A 23,405-nucleotide genomic window follows, 5' to 3' on the forward strand; every position below is an offset into this window, starting at 1 on the left:
TAATAATTTATTTATAAAGTAGACATTTTACATTAAAGGATAAAGAGTCAATACAGCATGAATGACTACTTATTTGCCAAGAATTTGCCTAAAATTAGCTGTAGCATGTACTACTATGGGTGCCAATAAAGCAGTGGCATACCGAAATACAAAATATTTATAGGATATCACATTCAGAGCTGATTTAAAATGGGTGTTGAATAGTTCATACCAAACTTTTACACAGTATTTAACGCTCTGTGGACATTAGTGCTGGCTGTTTAGTTGCATGTGCAGTGCAGAGTCAGATAAGGACAGAGGCATTTTGCAGTTTATTCTGCAATTATTAACATCAGCAACTTATTCTCTGATTCTATCTACTCTGACGAGGTTCTGTTCAGCATCAAGAAGGAGCAGTCACATAGCCATCCTGGTGAAAAGGTGAAAAAATTGATGGTGGCAACAGAACCTTCAGACTTGGAAATGTTTTCATTATGAGATTCACCTCATAGTACAGAATGAATAGTATAGAAAAGTATAAACTGCTCCTTTAAATACAAATATGGTTTATTTTGTATCAAAATCAACAATACAGCTCAGGATATCCAAGCAAGCCCCAGCCGCTTCCTAGACCCCTGAATGTCAGTAGTCTCATTCATCTGAGCATTCTTCATCTTTTCATCCTGCTTTTGGATTTTCTTGAGCTGCACTTTTGCACGCTTCTCACTCTAGATGCAAACAAAAGTGTAGTTTGTAGTTATGTTAAATAAAGTCTAAAGAAATGTAGTTATGTTAGATAAAGTCTTTACATTAAACTAAAGCTAGAAATTGAGCTGACTCACCATCTGATGGACATGAAAGTCTTGTTTGGCTTCCTCTTTCCTTTTCTGGGCCTTGGTTTTCTGATTGTGAAGGAAGAGGAGATCTGCTGCTTTGTTAGCATTAAGGATCTCGGAGGCGTCCTGCTTCTCCTTTTTCTTCTTGCACTGCAGCTCTTTTTGCTAAAATGGTAGAATCAGATAAAAAAAAACATTTAAATACCTCCCAAAAAATAAGCAAGAAATAGAAACCATTTATAAGTATAAACCTTTGAAACATTAAAGGTAAAGGGGTTTACCACAGCTTCTCTGTGCTCAGCAATACTCCTCAACATGGCAGCCTTCTTCTCCTTCTTCTCACGCTCTTGTTTGCTTCTGCAGCTGCCTTGGAGGTCAGCTCGTCTTCTTGTTTTCTTTTCTTGGTGGATCGTTCTGTGAGACATGCTTCCAGTTTATCAGCAATGACTTCCCTGGGCCTCTGAAACTCTATGCAACAATAAATGATGACATATGTAACACTACATTAATTGGCCAAACATATGTGGACACCTGACCATTACACCCATATGTGGGCCTTCTCTAAAGTTGGAGGCACACAGTGGTCTAGGATGTCTTGTATACTGCAATATTACAATTTTGCCTCAACAAAACTAGTAGACATGACTGACCAAAACCATCTGATCCACCAAGCAGCAAAAAGAAGGTGGTTTAAATGCGCTATTTAAGTGTAAAATTTTCAGTTTTAAGTTCCTGAACATCTCTGCCTCTTTTTCTTTCCTGTTTCATCATTCTGTCTTTAGCCTTCACAACATGCTTCCGTTTCTCTTCTTCTAACTCTTCTTTCTCGGCCTCAGACGCTTGGAAGATTTTCTTCTCTGCAAAGTTTTCCTGATTGAAGATAAAAAAAAAAACCATTTAGGAGGTTAGTTTTATTTTAGTACAATCTAGAGGTGGTTACATTAACAAGAATGTATCACTCTATTCAATTACATAACATGAGAACATGTGAGCAGACAGGGCAGAGAAGGGAATTGAACCCTCAACCCTGTAGGTTATTTTTTAGATTTGATCAAATCACATTTCATAAAATGACAAAATTGTTTTTCCTAAAAACTGAGATATAGCTTCTGCACATTTTCTGCTTTCTGCTCCTCAGTTTGAGAAATTATTGCGTGGTTTGTTCCATTTCATAGTGCTCTTGGAAATGCTTGAGTTTTTCTGCCTCTTTCTTCTTTTCCATCATCTCCTCCTCTCTTGCCTGCTCATGCTCCTTAATCCTAATAAACAAGGACATAGTTGTAGCACACACTGAGCTCTTCACTGATTGGTTACCAATTTCGTTTGTTTATGACAAAACGCAGACTCACAGCAAAGTGTTGTGGTCTGTTGACTAGTTTAGATTACATTAGAAACTTAATGGCTATAATACTGTGCATATGTTGGTTTATCTGATACGTTACTGTTGTTTCAAACTCTCAGAAACCGCCAGACCCCAGCTCCTCGTTGCGTGCGATCGTGGCCCAGAACTCTTCATCTGCTTTTTTAGCCTCAATTTCTTTTCTTCAGCTCAATCTGGGCCTCCCTCTCCTTCAGGACATCCGTCATCAGCAAAGCACTCTGGAGAAGAAATGAATTGAACAATAACAAAATGAGCACGATATTAATGTGAAGGAAATCCCAAAGAATATGATGTTGCATACAGTATATGTGATGAAAAGCATGACAAAAAATTCTGTTAAAAATATTACTATACTAACATGAAATCCTTTCACTCTGTCGGTCTGGAAGAACTGCAGGGTTTTTGCCCTCTCTATCGCTTCCTTTTTTTCACTTCTTGCCGTTTTGCCTGTAAATGCATGAACAATGCATGGATATATTTCATAGAGATTTTCAGACAGAGCATTTATTCAATCTGTGGCACTCAACTACACATACTCTGTATGTACACTAAATGTAAATTGTAGCAGATAATCCTACTTTACAGGTATACAATTAGTAGCCCATCTGTTGCTATATACAGTTTGTTAGCCCTGTGGTCAGACACTGATTAAATGCTAGACGGGCCAATAACACAAAATTTAAATACTGTATGCATGTGAGATGAACCAACAAGGTCACTGTGGCTAAGAAGTGGCCAATTAGAGCAGACACCTGTTCCTACCTGTTCCACACTCACTAAAGTATCAGCATCATAGCTAAGCTGAGGATGTTTGACTTACAGCTATGGTGTTAGGCCAGTCCTTTATAACTTCTTTGGAGCGCAGGTGAAAGGCCTTATGCTCTCTCGCAGCTGCAACCAGACGATCCTGCTGTCCGTTCACGTGATGCACACTATCCTGGATTCTCCTCCATTCTGATGCGGGCAACACGGTCGCTTTGTGCAGGTGTACAGGTGAACTTGGTTTACTTCTGGTAGGTTAACTGTAAGAAAATAAGATGTAAGTCAAGATATACATTACAGAGGGTTTCCTGAAGATTTTTAAAAATTGAAAGACAATAAAAAAAAATAAACAAAGGGTTAAAGGACTTCCTTGAAATGATTAATTATGTTTTTTGAATTAGACTTAAACATTTTTTTTCTCCTGTAGCGTTCGGGCTGTTTGGGGTTTCCACAGCGGATCATCTGGGCTGCATATTTTGGATTCTGGCACAGGTTTCAGGCCATACATAAACAACACTTTTAAACACCTCTACAGCAGAACATACCCTTCCTTGCTCTATAGTATACTGAACACAGTAGATTGTATGCTATGCTATGATGGAAATGATACTGTATGTTAGAATGTTAACAGAAAACCTTAAGCTGTCTAGGAGAATATTATGATTTAATTGAAACTGTGATAACTCCCGTATGAATTTATTTACTACATCAGACTTCAATAGTCTGTACTGTTGATTGAACGGGCAGCATGTTTGCTAACATATATAATTCATGGATGATCAATTATCAATCGATTTCACACACAGCTAGCATCAAGACTGTACATGGAATCAGTATATAAACTTAAATCTCTAAGCACAAATTGAAGTAGTTTGGATAAAGGGTGAAGAAAACACATGTCAGATCCATTCAGCTTGGAAGTTGCTGGGGAATAAAGCTACGATGCTGCAGGATGAGTGAGTTGTGGACATTTATTATTAGTGCAGCTGGTGTTTCAGAGTAAAGTACTGTTTAATAATAATAATAATAATAATAATGATGAATGATTCACCCGTCACTGCTCATAATGCTATGCCTGATCGGTGTACATACAATACAGACACAAACTAGTACTGCAATCCAATTAACACACATCAGACATCCCTGGTAAAATTCTTTATTCATAAACTTGATGCAAGTTTACAAAATTTACTGTACATGATCAAAGTTCTCTTGCAATGGAAAAGAACAACCTGAATGCATGCCAAAAGAATGATTCCACCACGAGATGGCACCAAAAAGAACACCGTCATTAGGTAAAGCCGAGGTCAGTATTTCAAAAAATAAAAAAATAATAAAAATAAATCACTATCCAGTTATACTTGGTAGCACAATGGACATAAATGTTACCAAACAGAAGAGTACACTGAACCAGGTGCATCCTGATTAAGAATCGACCATGTGTTCAATTCTACACTTACATTAAAATCAGAAAACTGAACACATGGTTTGATCGAATGAACGCTAAACCCTGAAGAACAGCATCGATTTAAAAGACTGAACTGTGCTCATCCGTGCCACTCTTAGAGTGCAAACGCAATCATATGCTTCAAGACGACTTCTGCTCGCATTTACATATGACAGGTTTGCTGTAGGTCACAGATTTATGAATCAGCAAGCCAGTGTTAGATATGGCTTTTCAGTAATTGTGATTAGCTTAGAGTCTGGACATTACCTAAGCCTTTATGGTTACTACTGAGGCACATTTTTTAATACTTTGTGCAAAAATAGCCAAGCAGAGTTAAGGGCCAATTCTTAAAAAAAAATATCACCATGCAAGATGATGTGATGAAGTTGGGAAGTAAACTATAACAAAATAGCCATAATTAAGCCATGACTCTTGCTTTTATCTCCTTTTAACAGATGCTGTACAAAACGAACACTTTGGTTAAAAACAAACCAGAAATATGAGAGAGAGAGAGAGAGAGAGAGATTCTTCATTAGTGTAAGACTACATGTAATGCCTAGTTGCAAAGTCTGTAGAAAATATATGATTTCAATTAAACCAGCTTATGTGTAGACAGTGCTAAAAATACAAAGTTTTTTGGCATGGAAAACACTAAACCCATTGGTTTTAGCATATTAACCACAGTAATAAAATCAGTTTAACAGACTTCCTGAAGGTTTTCTGGATAATGATGAATGCAAAAAAAAAAAAAAAAAAGAGCAAAATACCATGTTAAAGCAGCACTGTGTGGAAAACAAAAGCACAACTTGTGTGTCTCGTAGGAAAAATACAAACAATATTAACATGAACTGGTGAATTAGTATCAGCAATACACGGAGGATGACCTTTTAAAATAGATAAAGGAATGATAACTTGACACCTTCGGAATCAGAAGATGAATGCTTCAAAGCCCCTGAATAAACACAGATTTAGGTGCTCTTCATTTTCCATATCCTCAAGCCATCCAGTTAAATATTATAATTAAGGTATTGATTGGATAATTGTGGCATAGCCCAAGACTTCACATCAATAGCGCGTTAAAAAATGACTTGCACCACAGAGCCGTTTTAGACTACACAAACAGGATTCTGTCCAAATATATAACAGATTTTCTTATTTGCCTGTTCGAAGGCCCGTGTTTGTGAAATACTGCTCAGATTAACCCACAGGCTAAGAGCAGGGAACAGAACAGAGTGGTATTCATCCACAGTCAAGAAGGTGAGAGCTGGAATAAAGTCCTTACCTTAAGCTCACTTTTATCATTAGAGACAAAAAAAGAAGAAAGAAAAAACAATATCAGCATTAAATGTACCAGCATGTTAACACAGAGCACAAAAGATAAAGAAGAGAGCAGCACCAGCAGGAATAAAGAGGTGGCGAATCTTCATATAGTCTCTTATTGCATCCACATCTGCCCGAAGTTCAGTAAACCTCGGCCAAGTGTCTGATGTGATGGCACAATAACTTGGATTAAAAGAACAGCATTGGTGTAAAATCCAGACACTTCACACGTTATTCCACTCAGGTGTTAATCCAACAATGCAATGCGTTGCTACGAACAAAACAGTAAAAAAAAAAAAAAAATCTGGTGTCTCTAAACATTGCTCTGTGTTAGACACGCATTAGTACCAAAGCTGTGTGCCTTTCACACATCCCTCCTTTCCAAGTAGTGAACTGGAGAAAACATGTGATGGGAGCAGATATGAGTAACAACAAGAAAAGGGGACAGATAGAAGGAGACATAAGGGGAACAGACCAGTGGGACCTCACACTCCAGCTGAACAGAAGAAATTTAGAGGGATTTTAGAACAACTAGAATGCAAATAGTTGATCGCAAATCCCATATTCCCAGTGTTCAAGAGGATTTGACTTCTTCTTAACCATCTTCTTTAGGAGGTGTGTACCAGCCTACAAAGAGAAAAATAAAGACAGAGACCAGTTAACACTTCTGACAACTGAACCCATATACCTGAGGTGCTAATCATACGGTGTGGGGGCATAGAGCAATCTCAAAAAAGCCTCAAAAGCAAACCATTAAATTCATTTAGAACTTGTCTTGTAGACTGTAATTAAATTGAAGTGGTGTTTTTTTGGAACAGATTTAGCAGTTTGATATAGACGGAGGTACATACTTATGCAACTAAAGCTTATGTTTTCAATTTGTTAGTAATAAATTCACATTATTTAGAATATAGATCCCTGCTTTCCATATTATGGGCCATTACTTATACGAGTCAATGTGTGTGTGTGTGTATGTATATATATATATATGGTTAAACCATTATCAGGATTTTTATTTGTACATGATACACTATATTGCCAAAAGTTTTGGGACACCCCTCCAAATCATTGAATTCAGGGGTTGGGCTCAGCCTCTTAGCTCTTAGTTCCAGAGAAAGGAACTCTTAATGCTTCAGCTTCATACCAAGACACTTTGGACAATTTCATGCTCCCAACTTTGTGGGAACAGTTTGGGGATGACCCCTTCCTGTTCCAACATGACTGCACACCAGTGCACAAAGCAAGGTCCATAAAGATATGGAAGAGCGAGTTTGGTGTGGACGAACTTCACAGAGCCCTGACCTCAACCTTTGGGATGAATTAGAGCGGAGACTGTGAGTCAGGCCTTCTCGTCCAACATCAGTGCCTGACCTCACAAATGCGCTTCTAGAGGAATGGTCAAAAATTCCTATAAACACACTCCTAAGCCTTGTGGAAAGCCTTCCCAGAAGAGTTGAAGCTGTTATAGCTGCAAAGGGCACACAAACTACATATTACATTCATGTGCATGTAAGGCATCCCAGTTCAATCTAATTCATCCCTGTGTTCTATGGGGTTGAGGTCAGGACTCTGTGCAGGCCAGTCAAGTTCCTCCACACCAAACTCACTCATCCATGTCTTTATGGACCTTGATTTGTGCGCTGGTGCGCAGTCACGTGGAAACAGGAAGGGGTCATCCCCAAAATGTCTTGGTATGCTGAAGCATTAAGAGTTCCTTTCACTGGAACTAAGGGGCCGAGCCCAACCCCTGAAAAACACCACCTGAATTTAATGATTTGGAGGGGTGTCCCAAAACTTTTACAGATTTTAGAAGTGCAAATAACCTGACACACTTAAAAGAAGCTGTTGATGTGGTATTGGTCAATAATCATAACAAGGACTGTTACCTAAATGAGTGTGACAACACTTTTGTATACAAAATAACAAAAAAAAAAAATTGAGCAAGATTCTTACCATTCTTTTCATGGATCTGGACCAAAGACTTATATGACTGTTGTGCTCTGGCAAGATTATACTGGTTCTATTATGAAAAAGCAAAAATGAAGTTAATGGACTTCAACAAAAGCAGAAGAGCTCAAGAAAAATATTTCCAGGAGTCGTCAAACAAACCTTATTAGCTCCAAACTGTATTCTAGCCTTCCCTTTGACCAGGGTGGCATTGATTTGCATAATGACGGACTCTATGGAATAGGCACTGCTCCAGCCCTGAAGGTGCATGTGAGAGAAACACAGAGGGATACTGATTAGAAAACATACACAATTAGAGACATGGTCTGTATTATAGTGCCACAAAAACAGTAGATATTCTAACCTGCTTTGTTAGTAGTTCCATACACAAGGCTCCTCCTCCAAGAACATAACTAGAAGAAGAATACACAATTTCAATGAATTAAAATTCAACATATCCATTTATACAGGCTCCTTCATAACATGGGTTTAAAAACTTTTTCATAGTCTTGGATCTCATTAAACCATAACACAAAATCTAAACTGCAACATGCACAGGCCGATTTCTCAAATACAATTTAATTGAATGAAATTTAATCAATTTATCAATTTAACAGAGCACAGGTTCCCAGCCCTGGTCCTGATTACCTCCTGTCCTGAACTTTACATCTGATTTAACAAACCAGCTAATTAACAGCCCTTCCTGAGTGTAGGAACAAGAAAACCACCTTGACACATTAGATCCAAGCTGTCATTAGTTACTGACACTTGGAATAAACCTGTTCAATTCACGTGACCAATTAAATATACTAAGAAGTACAAAAACACTACAATAAAATAGAATAATAATAATATATGTTATTATAATAACAGTGGGTTGTGATTTGCACCACTGTAGCTGAATTTTACAAATCACAGACTTCCTGGCTTTGCTTCGTAAACACCCATGAAAATTATACTTTACACTTTAATCATACTTTATGAAAAGTATGTTGAGCTAAATAATAAGATGGATAAAGCTGATAGAAAGGCAAAGATGTACTAAATAACATGAGGTACTGACCCTCCAGAGAGTACAGGAGACACTACTCGTACAAAGGGAGGATCAAAAGGAAAATTATCCTGCAAGACATACAGAACAAAAATGGTCAAAACTGGTTATCAGTTGGACAGGTAAACACTTATAAGTAAATACACTTACTTTATATGAAACGTTTAGCAGAATATAGTCAACCCCTTCTTTTTCTTTCAAGACCTGCAAGTCACTATGTAATGGACTATCTGGATCTACCCTGTAAAAGAGGTGAAAACAAGAAAATCTGAATTTTTAGCAGCAGTCAACTCAACTCAGTGGCATGTACAAATAAATATTGCTAAATATCGATGATAAAATGACTGTACTCACGTCCTCAACTTCACGTGCCATTCATAAAGACTGTCGTTGACTAGCTCCACTGAATAGATACCTGCAAACAATTTCATTCATGACATTTTAGACCAATTTAAATAAAAACAGGCCAATATTTAAAGGCAGCAAATATCTAGCAAAACATCCCCCCAAATTTAGCACATTTAGCTTTCCTAGACTTTAGTGTGTATCTTCGCTGAGGTCAAGCCGGAGAAGCATGGATTAGGTTCAGTAAGAGATTTTAAGTTAGGTTAAGTTGTCTTTATTTGTCACATATACATGACTACATTACTGTATATCCCATCCTTGGAGGGTTGGGGTCAGAGCGCAGGGTCAGCCATTATACGGCGCCCCTGGAGCAGGGTGGGTTGGGGGCTTTGCTCAACAGCGGCAGCTCAGCGGTGCTGGAGCTTGAACCCCCGATCTTCCGGTCAACAACTCAGAGCCTTAACCACTTGAGCTACCACTGCCCCCAAATCTAAGCAGGTCTATTAATTGAATAAATTTGAATTTGCTTTCGACTGCTCCCTGTTCGGGGTCGCCACAGGGGATCATGTGGTCCACACGTTTCGATTTGGTACAGGTTTTACGCCGGATGCCCTTCCTGACCCTCCCATTTTATCCGGGCTTGGGACCGGCACCGAGAGTTAACTCTAATCGAATAAATTTGAATAAAAACACAAGTTTACATAAACATGGTAGTTTCCCAAAAATAACCTTAAAGTTGCATGCATTAAAAACTATATGTACACTGACCTGTCTTGTAACTCTGTGACCTATAGATCTCCCTGAGTTCCTTCATAAGACGATCGGAGGCCTGAACAGAGCCAGAAACTGCGCCCTAAACGACAGGGAATGTGGACTTTTCAGGAAAATTAATCAATTTTTACATGTAAAATTTGAGAGATGTGGTGACCGGTAAGATACTTCTTGCAGCAGTACACCTTCTGCATCAAAATCAAGCTTTGCTACAGAAATGTGCAGTGTGAATGCTGACCAATTTTAGATGTTCCTGCTCAGTGAAGTGGTCCAGCACTATAACAAATCACAGACATTTCTGTGAGCTTGTACTGAAATAGATAAAGGGATTCTTAAATTCAGTAACATCAGTAATAGTAGTCAGTTTTAATAACGGTGCAGCCCTGGTACATACAAAGAACAAACAAAATTACTGAATGTTGTAAAATACTAAACAAAAAGACATCAGAGTTCAAATATATGGAAAGAATGAGTGCAATGAGTTATGAAGAATGGGTGCGTGAACATATTAAATTATTCAGTCAGCTCCGGTGTTCAATAGACACTTACGTTCAAGTGGTCCTGCCTTTGGTTCTTGCGAATTTTTTCTAGTATAGCAAGGTTCTCCTTTTCGATCCCATCATCTTCTGACTTCTTGCCATCTACAGGTTCCTCCTCCTTCATCTCATAGTGGTCAAGATCTTCGATGTCCTGCTGATACACAGATATCAGCGTTACAAATAGTGTAAGACACATGCAAAATGAAAAGATCGTATTTAAAGCATTTTGAACAAAACAACCTCAGTCATTTCTTCCTCCTCCTCTTCATCAGATGTTACGTCATCTGTTAGATGCTGCTGAGGAATAACAGAAAAGCGACATTGATTTTTTTTATTTTTTTTTTAAAAAGGAAATGTTTCTTTTCCTGACCATCATATTAGAAAAGTATTGATTTTGTTAACCTTTCTTTCATGACTGATGGGTCCAGCAGGAAGCGGCTGGTCCAGCATCTCCACGTCAGGGTGCTGGGGCAGGTTATATAGTCGACAAAGATCACAGATAAGTCTTTTCAATTGCTGGAGGAGCTGACAGAGAGAAAAATATTAATTGGATCTACAAAATTCATTTCTCCGAGTGCTTCTTATGCCACTGTAAATCACTGATATGCAAAGATTAGATTAGATTGCAAGCGTCAAAAGATCTTTTTAGTCTAACTTCATACCAAGGTACTGCTTTTCCGAACATCCTCCAGGCGCTCGAACACCTCAGTCAGACTAGGATCATCTGATTCCACAAACCATAAAGGGGGAGTTGAAGGGTATGCCTCCTAAATGCAGAACAGGACTTTACACCAGCACACCCACTTAAGCTTGTAAATAAAATGAACACACTACTGTGATTAAAACAAAATAAATACAGGTCACAGGCTAAATCAGTAATCCGAGAGGCGGCTGTGTATAATACAGTATAAATCAATGTTTAGGTCTAAACAATTTATCCTAAACTTTTAATATCCCTCAGAGCACCATTAGTTTCATTATTGAAAAGTAGGGGGAAAAATGACACCACTACTGTCTAACAAAAGTTAGCGACTGGTTAAGGAAGGAGTCAGAGAAGCAAGCATATCTCTGAATTCACAGTTGACAGCAAACTGGTAGAAAATGGTTCTCTGGTCCGATGAGACCAAAAGTGAATTGTCTGGCCTTGGAACAAAGCACTTTGTTTGACCAAATCCCACGATTATTCATCACCCTGAGAACCCCATCCTCACAGTGTAGCATGTTGTTGGTATTATCAGAGATAGCCATTGCTTATTTTGTGTTTTTATTTGTAAAGAATTTTGCAAACTATAAATACTGATGTTTGTTCAATATAAATATATGCATTCACTGAGCACTTTATTAGGAACATCAGTACATTCATGTAATTATCGACTCAGCCAATCATGTGGCAGCAGTGCAATGTATGAAGTCATGCAGATCTGAGCCAGCAGCTATGGGTAATGTTCACATCGACCATCAGAATGGGGATTTTAGCGATTTTGACCGTGAAATGGTTCTTGGTGCCAGACAAGCTGCAATAAAGAAAAAAACATCCAATGGATGGCAGTTCTGTGAACAGAAACACCTTGTTGATTAGCAAAGGCAACAGAGAATGACCAGACTGGTACGAGCGGCCAGCTCTTGCACCTGTTAACACCAATCACTTTAATGCTACAACCCAACTGATTATATGCATCCCTTTAAGGACACGGTTTTCCATCTTCTTATGACTACTTCCAGCATGATAATGCTTGAACATGGTGTTATGAACATGACAATGAGATCAGCATTCTTCAGTGGCCTTCCCAGTCACCAGATCCGAATCCAGTAGATCACCAGTGGGAATTGGTGGAAGGGGAGATTCACAGCATGAAAGAGTACCTGAAAAATCTGTAGGTAGTGTGTGAGGTGGTCATGTCAACATGGGCCAGAATCTCACTTATGAAATTGATGCCTTGAAGAATCGAGGCTGTTTTGAGAGCAAAGGGAGGCACTTCCCAGTATTAGTATAGTGTTCCTAATAAAGTGCTCAAGATCATGTTCTTTTAGACACTATATACACACAGACTTGCTCATTAGGGATAAAATAGTCTAATTATAGAATTTAATAATTTATTCTTATTTCTAGTTAATTAGTTATTTTTATTTTTTATTATTATTTTTCATTTTCCCCTCCTCTTTCTCTGTTTTCTTCTTTTGTAAAGCAGCTTTGAGACAATGTTCATTGTAAAAGGCGCTATACAAAATAAACTGAATTGAATTGAATTGAATTGAATTGAACTAACACACCTGGTGCCCAAGTCTGTGAAGTAGCTTGTCTGTAAACTTGCATGTATTTCTTTCTTATGGGTGGCACAAGCTACTTATCATCAATCCATAAGCACGAGACCCAAACTAGCTTATCTTTCACTCACTAGATTACTGGTGCTTCCAGAGCTGACAACTTCATAACTGGTTATCTATCATAATTACCTGATTAATCCACTAACGAGATTGTTTACTCTTTATTGGCTGATATTGGGATTTAATGTCTAAAAAACAAAAGAGGGAACAGGATTCTAGCTAGATATTTAGCCAGCTAGTCGTCTGTAGCTACTTTTGCTTCATTAACCTTTAAAACGAAAGACTAGTTACTTTGGCAAGTAGTCACCAGTCTACTAGTTATCAGTCTAAAGTGTCACATACCATCATGGATTAAACAGTTATATTCCCTGAAACCCTCAATCATCTGACACGGGGCCTAGTAGAAGATCACTAACAATCGGTTGCAATTATATATGGGGAATCACGTGCCAACTAACTAGATCTTAACTTTAAACGCAGATTACTACTGCTAACCACTAACCACTAGCGAACAGCAATCTTGTAGCAGGACATTAGCCCGGATAAACAGATGTATTGCAACGCATTCAAAAATGAGTTACTTGCAAACTTAAGACAGCCTTACTGTATAAACTACTGTATTAAAGCGATAACCAACAACCTTAACGAACTAGTTAGCCAGTAGAAGCAAACAAGTAGACATCAGGCCAACTTTAATTACTTGTTAAAACTTGTTTAAACCACAACTAACCGAATTAGCTCCTTGGGTATAGTAGGTTAAAAGGAATGGTTGGAATTAATATCAGCGCACACGTCGTATGATTTTACTACAGCTCGTTTAGTGAAACCATAGAAAGCCACTGTGCTCTTTTAAATATATATTTATATTTTACAAAGCCTTCGGCGCTTATTGTAGCTAAACATGCTAACTGCAGCTTAGGTGTTTAAAAGGGAAAGATTAGGCTAACTAGCTAGTTGCGTCTTCCCTTACCGTAATATTGCAGTGGATGATCAGTAGCTTTTCACCAGTCACATTAAACTGACAGCTAAGCTCGTCGGGTTTCCAGTCGATGATTCTGAAACGCTCGTGATTCGGGTCAAAAATCGACTCCAAGAACTTTAATTCGGCTTTGAGCCCCGACACGGACATCTTCCACTCATCTCCAGCCAGGCCGCAGGGGGAAGCGGGCGAGCAGCTAGCCTGCTAGCTTACAACAAGCACCGCTCTGAGGTAGTGCCTGTGTTTTTGCACCGAGCTAAAGAAGGGGTGGAGAGAGATAACTGTCTTCGGCTATCGACTGCTTTAATTGTAGAGGATGAAAGAGGATCAAAATAACATTCGCGTAAACTGTGAGAGTTTGTATGTGTGCTTCTAGTGAAGGTTTTCTCTGAATTGTAAACCTCTGTAGTCCCTGACCTGTCCACAACTCACTCAGTCACATAACCCACTCACGCTGTGTGTGTTCCCATCTAATCCTACTCTGAACTGACATGCATTCCCAGGCTTGACCAGTATTCACTCATTTAATCACTCAATTCAGTCAGCAATTCATGTTATCATTCATACTCACTCCTTCATTCACTCACTCATTTATTCATTCACTCACTCATTCACTCTCTCACTCATTCACGTATTCCTTCACTCACTCACTTATTTATTCACTCACTCATTCACTCTCTCACTTATTCCTTTACTCACTTACTTACTCATTCATTCATTTATTCATTCACTCACTCACTCCTTCCTTCACTCACTCATTCATTCATTCACTCTCTCTCTCTCACTCACTCCTTCATTCACTCTTCACTCATTCCTTCATTCATTCACTCATTTATTCATTCACTCACTCGTTCACTCACTCATTCATTCATTCACTCTCTCACTCACTTATTCCTTTACTCACTCATTCATTCATTTATTCATTCACTCACTCCTTCACTCATTCATTCATTCACTCACTCTCTCACTCCTTCATTCACTCTTCACTCATTCCTTCATTCATTCACACTCTCTCTCACTCACTCATTTATTCATTCATTCACTCACTCATTTATTTATTCATTCACTCACTCTCATTCATTTATTCATTCACTCACTCCTTCACTCACTCATTCATTCATTCATTCACTCTCTCTCTCACTTATTCCTTTACTCACTTACTCACTCACTCATTCATTTATTCATTCACTCACTCCTTCACTCACAACATATTCGCTTGTATACTATAATCTTGGTCTTGCCAGTACAAACACAGAACAACTCCAGCACATCTAGGTACAGTCTTTAATCTAGACCTGTTAACTAAAGATGTGAATATTATCCTTCCAGATTGTACAACAAACATTGACACCTCTCAAAAATGCATATAATAAAAATGCAAAAATATATTGTATTGTGATTAAATTCTAAATTGCCCAGAGGAGTGAGTGTGAGTGTGTGTGGTTGCCTGTCTATATGTGTGGCCCTGTGATGGACTGGCAATCTGTCCAAGTTGTACCCCTACCTTTTTACTCAATGTGCGCTGAGATAGGCTCCAGCAGACCCCCACCCCACCCCCCGTGACCCTAATTAGGAATAAAGCGGGTCTAGACAATGGATACTGTGATTATAAGATGGTGTACAACATCCTACACTGTCATTGCAGTTGCCTGTTACTTGCATAACCTGTTTACTGACCTGGAGTGTTAGTGCTCTGAGAAACATAGAAATACACTAGATGGCACTGCTGCCTTTTGAGGATGAGCTGAGGTGAATCATGATGATGTGAAAGTTTGCAGAAGTAATAATTTCATACTTTTTATACCTTTCTTCATTTTCTCATCAGTTATTTGCATAAATGAGCACCAGGCAGCCTTGCTTTTTTGTTCTTGGCTCATTATGAACGAAAAGATACCTGTTTTTATTAATAACTATGCCATGTGGTTTCCTTACATATAACAAATTTCTTCTTCTCTTTTTATTAGAGAAGCCTGACCTCACAAATGGGCTTCGAGTGGATTGGTCAAAAATTCCCATAAACACACTCCTAAACCTTGTGGAAAGCCTTCCCAGAAGAGTTGAATCAATCAATCTATCTATCTATCAATCTATCTATCAATCTATCTATCTATCTATCTATCTATCTATCTATCTATCTATCTATCTATCTATCTATCTATCTATCTATCTATCTATCTATTCATCTATTCAATATTAAGTGGAATCACAAAATTACTGCAATAGAGTCATGTGACATCAAACCACTCGGCACAATGTGGACTTAAACGTAAATTTTGATGATGTCATGCAAGCTACAAAATAGGTGGATTCCCAAATTTATGCCAACACACAAGTGACATATCAAAATGCTCAGCACAATGAGTAGGACTTTGTGACGTGAATTTTTACAAATCCACAAATAACTGGAATCACAAAATTACCACAACATACGCGTGTGACATATCAAATGTTTTATTTCATATCGACTGTATGCATGCATATTTCATATGCAAGAACTAAATCCTTAAAGCTGAGAATACTAAAATGATCATACTAAACAATGTGTCAGTGAATGGATTAATTAATAAATTAACATTTAGCCATTCCTTTTAATGCCTAATATCTAAATTGGATCACAGCAGTTTGTTCTTGAATGTTTGTCAACATACAGATGTCAGATTTGACTATGTGGTGGAGAAGGGTGCAGGGAATATATAATATTAATATTACATTAATATATGCAAATAAAATGTATTGTATCATTACATCTATTGTCATATGTATATAGCACGTGTTTTGAGTGCTAGAGATAAGTAGACAAATTCAGAGATCATACATTCATAGGTTTCCCCACCCTGGTCATGGAGATCCATCTGTACTGCACTGTGTTTTCTTCTGCTCTTACACTCACTTCTAATTAGAGAGTGGCTGTTAATCACCCAATTTGTTGATTCACTTTAATACTGTGAAGGACAGGCTATTCTCTAGGAACAGGGTTGGGAAACTGTTTTGTAACATAGAGCTAATGTTGAGAATCATATGGAGTACCTATAAGAAATGGTCAACCCCTGGTTGCTTGATTTTGCTAATATAAAGGCATCTGAAATCATCTAACTTCAAATATCAACTGTTTCAAATTCTCTGGTAACCAAGATGATCCACCAAGTTTAACTCAGTATTTCTTTAGACATCATATTTATGATTACACAATTTTTTTTTTAAATAAGTGGCCTAAATACACAAGCATCCCCGTAGAACAGCTGGACTTTCTGACACAGGTTCTACTTTATGCATTAAAAGTATTTCACAGTACTGCAATTAGACTTCATCAGGTTAACATCTTAAACTCAGCATTGTGTCCGTATTCCACGGTTTTAAACTCATTACATTTTATTACTGACATGAACCTTCCATTTTCACTCATCCTTGATCAAGATGATCAAGATATGCACGTGAGTGTGAAAACAATTAGTGTTCGTGCAACTTGTGGAAACAACAAACTGAAGTAATTTGGCTTATCCGTAACTTTACAAAGAAAAACGGATAAATAAGGCCCATTGCCCATGCTACAATAACAATATTGGTTGAACTCTGCAGCACTTATCATTCTGAAACCTGAAAATGCACAGACATTTATTGTTTTATGTTTTGTTCATTGCAATTGTGATAAATGAAGCCCACATTTCTGCTTGGCCCAGTCCATGTGGACCATAATTATATTATAGCCATTAATTTTTTAGTACCTGATCAGGGTCACAGTGGATCCAGAGGAAATTCATACTACAGAAGCTGATGACTTTGTCTTTCCTAGGTGTTTTGTCCATGCTTCTCCCCCGTGTGAATGCGATGGTGTCTTCGGAGAGTGGTTGATTGGATAAAAGACTTCCCACACTGTGAACAGTAATATGGCTTTTGCCCTGTGTGAATGAGCTGGTGGCTTTGTAAAGTTCCCAGGTGGGCAAAACTCTTCCCGCACTTTGAGCAGTGATACGGCTTCTCTCCCGTGTGAACGCGCTTATGTACTTGGAAATTATTCGGATTAGCAAAGCTCTTCCCACACTGTGAACAGCAATAAGGCTTTTGTCCTGTGTGAATGAGCTGGTGGCTTCGTAAATTACCCAGCTGAGAAAAGCTCTTCCCGCACTTTGAGCAGTGATAGGGCTTCTCTCCTGTGTGAATACGCTGGTGTTGTTTGAGATTACTCTGTTGCTTAAAACTCCTCCCGCACTGTGAGCAGTGGTATGGCTTCTCTCCAGTGTGAATGCGCTTGTGCTGTTTGAGAGAATTCAGATGCTTAAAACTCCTCCCGCAGTGCGAGCAGTGATAAGGCTTCTCTCCGGTGTGGATGCGCTGGTGATTCTTGAGAGTACTCAGATGTTTAAAACTATTTCCGCACTGTGAGCAGTGATGTGGCTTCTCTCCTGTGTGAATGCACTTGTGTCGCTTGAGAGTTCTCTGTTGCTTAAAACTCCTTTCACACTGTGAGCAGTGAAACAGCTTTTGCAGCTGCTTGTGTTCTTTGACTTGACCCTGTTGGGTAAAACAACATGACACCTTAATATGTGAAGCTTATACCTTAATTTGTGAAGGTAAAACCGGTCTCTTTCTACTGGCTTTTAGAAAGAAGTAAATCAACACAGAAATGTAATATTTCACACTTTCACTATTGCTTAAAAAAATATTTTTACATAGATTTTTCCAGATACTTTGGGGGCATCTACATTTTCTGGAATTTGGCAAAATGCTAAAGACCATGTCGACCAAAAATTAAGATACAGATCAAAAGATTCACACCATATCACTTAATATCTTGATATTTCAGCATTGTCTATTTAAGCTCAACATTTTCTTAAATAACAGTTGAAAAAGCTAACAAACATGGCAGGCAAAATTAATAGCCAATAAATCCCACTGTACATGACTAATCATATTCTTTGAATTGCTCATCATTCACAATTTTACATAATTTAAAATTGAAAAATAATACAACCTGGACCCTAATGATCACCATTTATGGTTATATCAATAAATCCACAATTATTAAAAATAATAATAAAAAAAATAAAACAAAAAAACCAAAGTCTCTTCTTCATTAAACATTCCCAGGCCTGCTTCGGGAATTCCAGGATCCGGAATGTATAGCCCTGGTAAACAGGTATGTCTGGCTGAGGCATCAGGAATGATGACACCTGGAGATGACTCCATCTTGCGCCTGTTGATAAAGAAGGATCTGCAATAGTTCGCAAGACTGTCGGAAACGAGAGGACATAACATGGAGAAAAATGATTAAAAAATGCTAATAAATATAATGTACAGCTATGAAAGAGCCTACTTCTGTATTCGTTTTGTTTTGGCTATTTTTATACTGCCCGCTGCAGTTAATTATAGGCTAACAAGACATGTCACTTTTCACCCATTACTGATATGACTCATTTTTTTAATTGTTTTATCATTCAAATTGATAGGTTTATTATTTATACATACTAAAAAAAAAGGGTTTTGAGTCTATTATCCCTTCCCCATCCCTTCCCCCCTTTTTGTTGAATGTGGTGCACATACTATTTCTAAACATTATGAAAAAGTACCTTAAGAGTCTGTGATGATTCTTATTTCATTGTAAGAGGTATAAATTTTTCTGACACAAGAAGAAAATCTGATTCATGCCCACCCAACTCCAATATTTTCAGGTAATTTAACACCCACAAGACAAATCATTAAGACTAAAGAAACAACAGTGGTGGGCAAAGTACACATCTCCTGTACTTAAGTAAAAGTGTAGGTACTCTAGTTAAAATGTTACTCCGGATGCCCTCAATCTGAATATCTACTTGAGTTAAAGTACAAAAGTACTTGTATCCAAATGTACTTAAGTAAAAAAGTACTACTAGCTCTTATGTCATGTTTGTGTAATCTATTCATTTTATGTGAGAAGAATCGGTCACACTACTCACACATGCCTGTTAACGTGTGTCTGTGTGTGTGTGTGTCTGTGTCAGTGTTTACAGGGCACAGGTATTTGTGCATGAAAAAGGACCCTTATATAAAGACAGGGTCTGTAGCTTGTAAATTGTTTCCTACATAAAATGCTTAAAAATGAAAATATATACACATCACAGCAGAAGAAAATAATAAATCCTACAGAGGGACAGTCTGACTTGATGTGTGCTGGACACTCCTGTGTCCTGGGAATTGGTTTTAAACAAATGACAAGCAAAGATCTAGGCAGATTGACTTTAACAGAAACTTAACGCTCTATAGCTTCAGAGGAAAAAAAGTTCAACTCCAGCACAGTCAATATTTCAGTATTTAGTAACTAATGCTTTGGTGTGTGATGGGCAATTACAGTGAGCAGTAATCTTATTCCTCTTTACATGAAAAAAACTTGGTGACTGGTCAAATATCAACAATACAATGTTATTAAAGCTATTGGGTTGCTGTATAACATCAGTAAGGTTAATATAGACTGCTGGTCAAGAGTTACTGATTACGTTAGCTTGCTTAGCTAAATAAAGCGTAACTAGCCATGCCTGACATAATTAAGATTATTACAGACTTTTTCACATACACAATGAAATCCTTCAATGCTGCGAGCTGACATTAGATTTCAGATGAAAGAAAATGGCCATTATGATGATCACAGGGCGTGCTCACATCTACATCATACAGTATGTTTTCGCAAACATGATGTTGAATTCTTGTAAGATGAAATCATACGTTACTGAGGTAGAGCAGGAATCTGAATATGGAAGAGTCTCTTCTGTTTTACAACAAATCCTCATTTACTTCTTTACTGCCTACCACTGATACTTAACACCACATAAGCAAATAACCACAAAATGCACAAAGCCATTATTCAAGAAGCTTAAGTAAATTAAAATACAAGCCACAAAGATTAAGTTTAATGTAAATGATAATTTTTTACATATTTTTCAGCATCAAGGGAGGCTACAAAAACCATAAAGCAATAGGCAAAGGCTATTTGTAGGAATTATGTAACGTAACATTTCATTAAAAGTGAATCCCAAAGGATTTCACATCTTACATACAATGGACAAGACATTATATACTATGGAAAATAAATAACCCTAACCCAGAGAGGGAGGGGCTTACATAAGTAAAGCAGCTGGGAAAACCGTAAAAGCATGCAAGACTGCATAATGGACTACCTACAATGATCAGGCATAACATTATGAGCACTGACAGGTGAAGTGAATAAGACTGATGATCATGGCCCCTGTTAGTGGGTGGGATATATTAGGCAGCAAGTGAACATTTTGTCCTCAAAGTTGATGTGTTAGAAGCAGGAAAAATGGGCAAGCGTAAGGATTTGAGCGAGTTTGATGAAGGGCAAAATTGTGATGGCTAGACCACTGGATCAGAGCATCTCCAAAACTGCAGCTCTTGTGGGGTGTTCCCGGTCTGCAGTGGTCAGTATCTATCAAAAGTGGTCCAAGGAAGGAACAGTGGTGAACCAGCGGCAGGGTCATGGGCGACCAAGGCTTACTGATGTACATGGGGAGCGAAGGTTGGCCCGTGTGATCCGATCCAACAGACGAGCTACTGTTGCTCAAATTGCTGAAGAAGTTAATGCTGGTTCTGATAAAAAGGGGTCAGAATACACACTGCATGATGGGTCAGGGCTGTTTTGGCAGCAAAAGGGGGACCAACACTATATTAGGGAGTTGGTCATAATGTTATGCCTGGTATAGAAACAGTTTTTTGGCTGTTGTTTGATTAACAGATAACTTATATGACACACATCCTAATCAGTTATTTCCCCCAAAATATTTGTTCACTCAATATTGTGGTATGTGTGTATATTTATTATTTATTTCGTAAATACTCGCCAAGATGGACATTTTAAAATAATTATGTGTATATTTTGTTGTTCAAGTGCAGTAAGCATAGAAGGAGTGCACAATTCAATACTCTCGCTGGCAAAGAGTTTGATTGACAGGAGATTTGACCAATCAGAACGCCGAATCCGCCATTTTGTCCGACAAATAAATCTTAAACTTGAGAACTGTGTATTGAAATCTTTCCGCGGCTGAAATAAAACACATTCTGGTGTTCATTCATATTTTTCAAGTAAATATGAAAAGACGAGAGGTTCTAGTGCCGCTTGAATTGAGGCAATACAGTGATCTGCCATCACTTTTGCTTACTTCATTGCGGTCGTGTCCAGCCGCCGTCATCTCCGACATGATTAGCCGCTTGCTTTTCCTCTGATTCCACAGGTCAGTTTGTCTGTGTAACACGGGCTGCTAAACAACTGACCTCCACTCTCGGGCAGTATATCGGGATATTACTTAGCCCGGTCCTTGGGACTTAGGTGAGAAGACAAGTGAGACAAATTTGCCGCCATGTTTCTGACAGCCCGCCCACAGACACAGATGTGACGTGAACATCTGTATCCACATGACGTAAAAATAATAATTATAAATAAATAGAAATTAGATTTGAGATAATTCAGTTAAATGATTATAAGTTAATGGTGTGTGAGGTCTTTTTAATTTTTGCAATTATTTTGAAGTTAAATGTTGTGTCGTATTCGTTAAAAAATCGATTTTTCAATGACCATCCGTAAATAAGGGTAAAACTTTTGACCACATTCTTAATAGATAAACTGGCTTTATCAGTATAAAGACAGTGTAAAAACAGACTCAAATCAATCACAGTTATAGAACTGAAGCTAAATTATTTTAACCAGCTGCACAGTGCTAAAAAGTAGGAAGTCCCAAGTTTACACAAATAATAATGCTGATGCTATATTCCTTTTATTAATTAATTCATTTATTTATTTATTTACATATTTTTTAAACTGTCCCTTCAGATCTTCAGTCGCAAACGAGCTCGTTCTGAGTTCTCGTTCATCAACACTTTTTTTCTGAATTATACCTCAGATTTAGCACACTGAGGCACACACCAATGCAGTGAGGAAAAAATAAAACAAATCACCTCTGGCCTGCACAGAGTCCTGACCTCAACCTGATAGAACACCTTTGGGATGAATTAGAGCAGAGACTGGGAGCCAGGCCAAAACTGGGACGTCTGACTTTACATGCACATGAATGTAATATGGAGTTGGCAGCTATAACAGCTTCAACTCTTCTGGGAAGGATTTCCACAAGGTTTAGGAGTGTGTTTATGGGAATTTTCGACCATTCCTTTAATCTTTACTAAACAGAACTACAGAGAAACATGGGAACCTTGAACAGGATGATAGGAGACAGGGGTTTTGTGAGTTCATGCTGATAAGCAGTCAGGCTGTTGAAACACTTCACTATCCTTACTGTGAGCTAAGCTAACTGCTATTGGCTATGTAAAAAGTTGGAGTAGACATGGTCATATGTTCCACCATGACTTCCTGTTTTGGTGGAAATGACACTGTGCAGCCAAAAAAAAGTCACCAACTGGATTTAACTAAGCAAACAGGTAAGAGTCCACTGTATTATAACTGCAGAGATTTAAGCTGACAAAAAGATATTTAATCCTAACTGATGCAGTGAGCAGCTTCTCATTTCTTACACAAACATCCATCCATCCATTTTCTATACCCGCTTTATTCCTAATTAGAGTCACGAGGCTCTGTTGGAGCCTATCCCAGTACCCATTGGGAAAAAGGCAGGGGTACACCCTGGACAGGTCACCAGTCCATCACAAGGCCACACAACCACTCGCACTCACTCCTATGGGCAATTTAGAACAATCATCCTAATGTACATGTTTTTGGACTGTTGGAGG

At 38.1% G+C, this 23,405-nt stretch overlaps 2 protein-coding genes and 1 pseudogene across 5 annotated transcripts; all 3 read right to left on the reverse strand.

Moving 5' to 3' along the window:
• On the reverse strand, positions 1-4,378 carry LOC131365098 (cilia- and flagella- associated protein 210-like; annotated as a pseudogene).
• A 760-nt stretch (positions 4,379-5,138) lies between these two features.
• Positions 5,139-14,169, reverse strand: ube2q2 (ubiquitin-conjugating enzyme E2Q family member 2). 4 transcript variants are annotated; one of them, XM_058408161.1, is made up of 13 exons: positions 13,674-14,169; positions 11,041-11,145; positions 10,781-10,903; positions 10,619-10,672; positions 10,389-10,532; positions 9,837-9,921; positions 9,078-9,138; positions 8,874-8,964; positions 8,736-8,794; positions 8,037-8,085; positions 7,835-7,930; positions 7,679-7,745; positions 5,139-6,352 (listed from the first exon to the last, which is right to left on the reverse strand). In XM_058408161.1, exons 1-13 carry the CDS (start codon positions 13,830-13,832, stop codon positions 6,321-6,323), a joined length of 1,125 nt encoding a protein of 374 aa, XP_058264144.1. In that variant the 5' UTR covers positions 13,833-14,169; the 3' UTR covers positions 5,139-6,320. The 4 variants fall into 4 exon arrangements, with proteins under 4 accessions (XP_058264144.1, XP_058264142.1, XP_058264145.1 ...); XM_058408159.1 differs by having other exon boundaries at positions 10,619-10,675; XM_058408162.1 differs by having other exon boundaries at positions 10,389-10,529; positions 13,674-14,168.
• Positions 14,170-16,117: 1,948 nt separating this feature from the next.
• On the reverse strand, positions 16,118-22,061 carry LOC131364937 (zinc finger protein 239-like). Its single transcript, XM_058408423.1, has 2 exons — positions 21,827-22,061; positions 16,118-18,191 (listed from the first exon to the last, which is right to left on the reverse strand). The coding sequence occupies exons 1-2, from the start codon at positions 21,863-21,865 to the stop codon at positions 17,469-17,471; spliced, it is 762 nt and encodes a 253-aa protein (XP_058264406.1). The 5' UTR covers positions 21,866-22,061; the 3' UTR covers positions 16,118-17,468.
• Positions 22,062-23,405: the final 1,344 nt, after the last annotated feature.

This window comes from Hemibagrus wyckioides, linkage group LG14 (genome assembly GCF_019097595.1).
Source record: "Hemibagrus wyckioides isolate EC202008001 linkage group LG14, SWU_Hwy_1.0, whole genome shotgun sequence".
NCBI classification, from domain to species: domain Eukaryota; kingdom Metazoa; phylum Chordata; class Actinopteri; order Siluriformes; family Bagridae; genus Hemibagrus; species Hemibagrus wyckioides.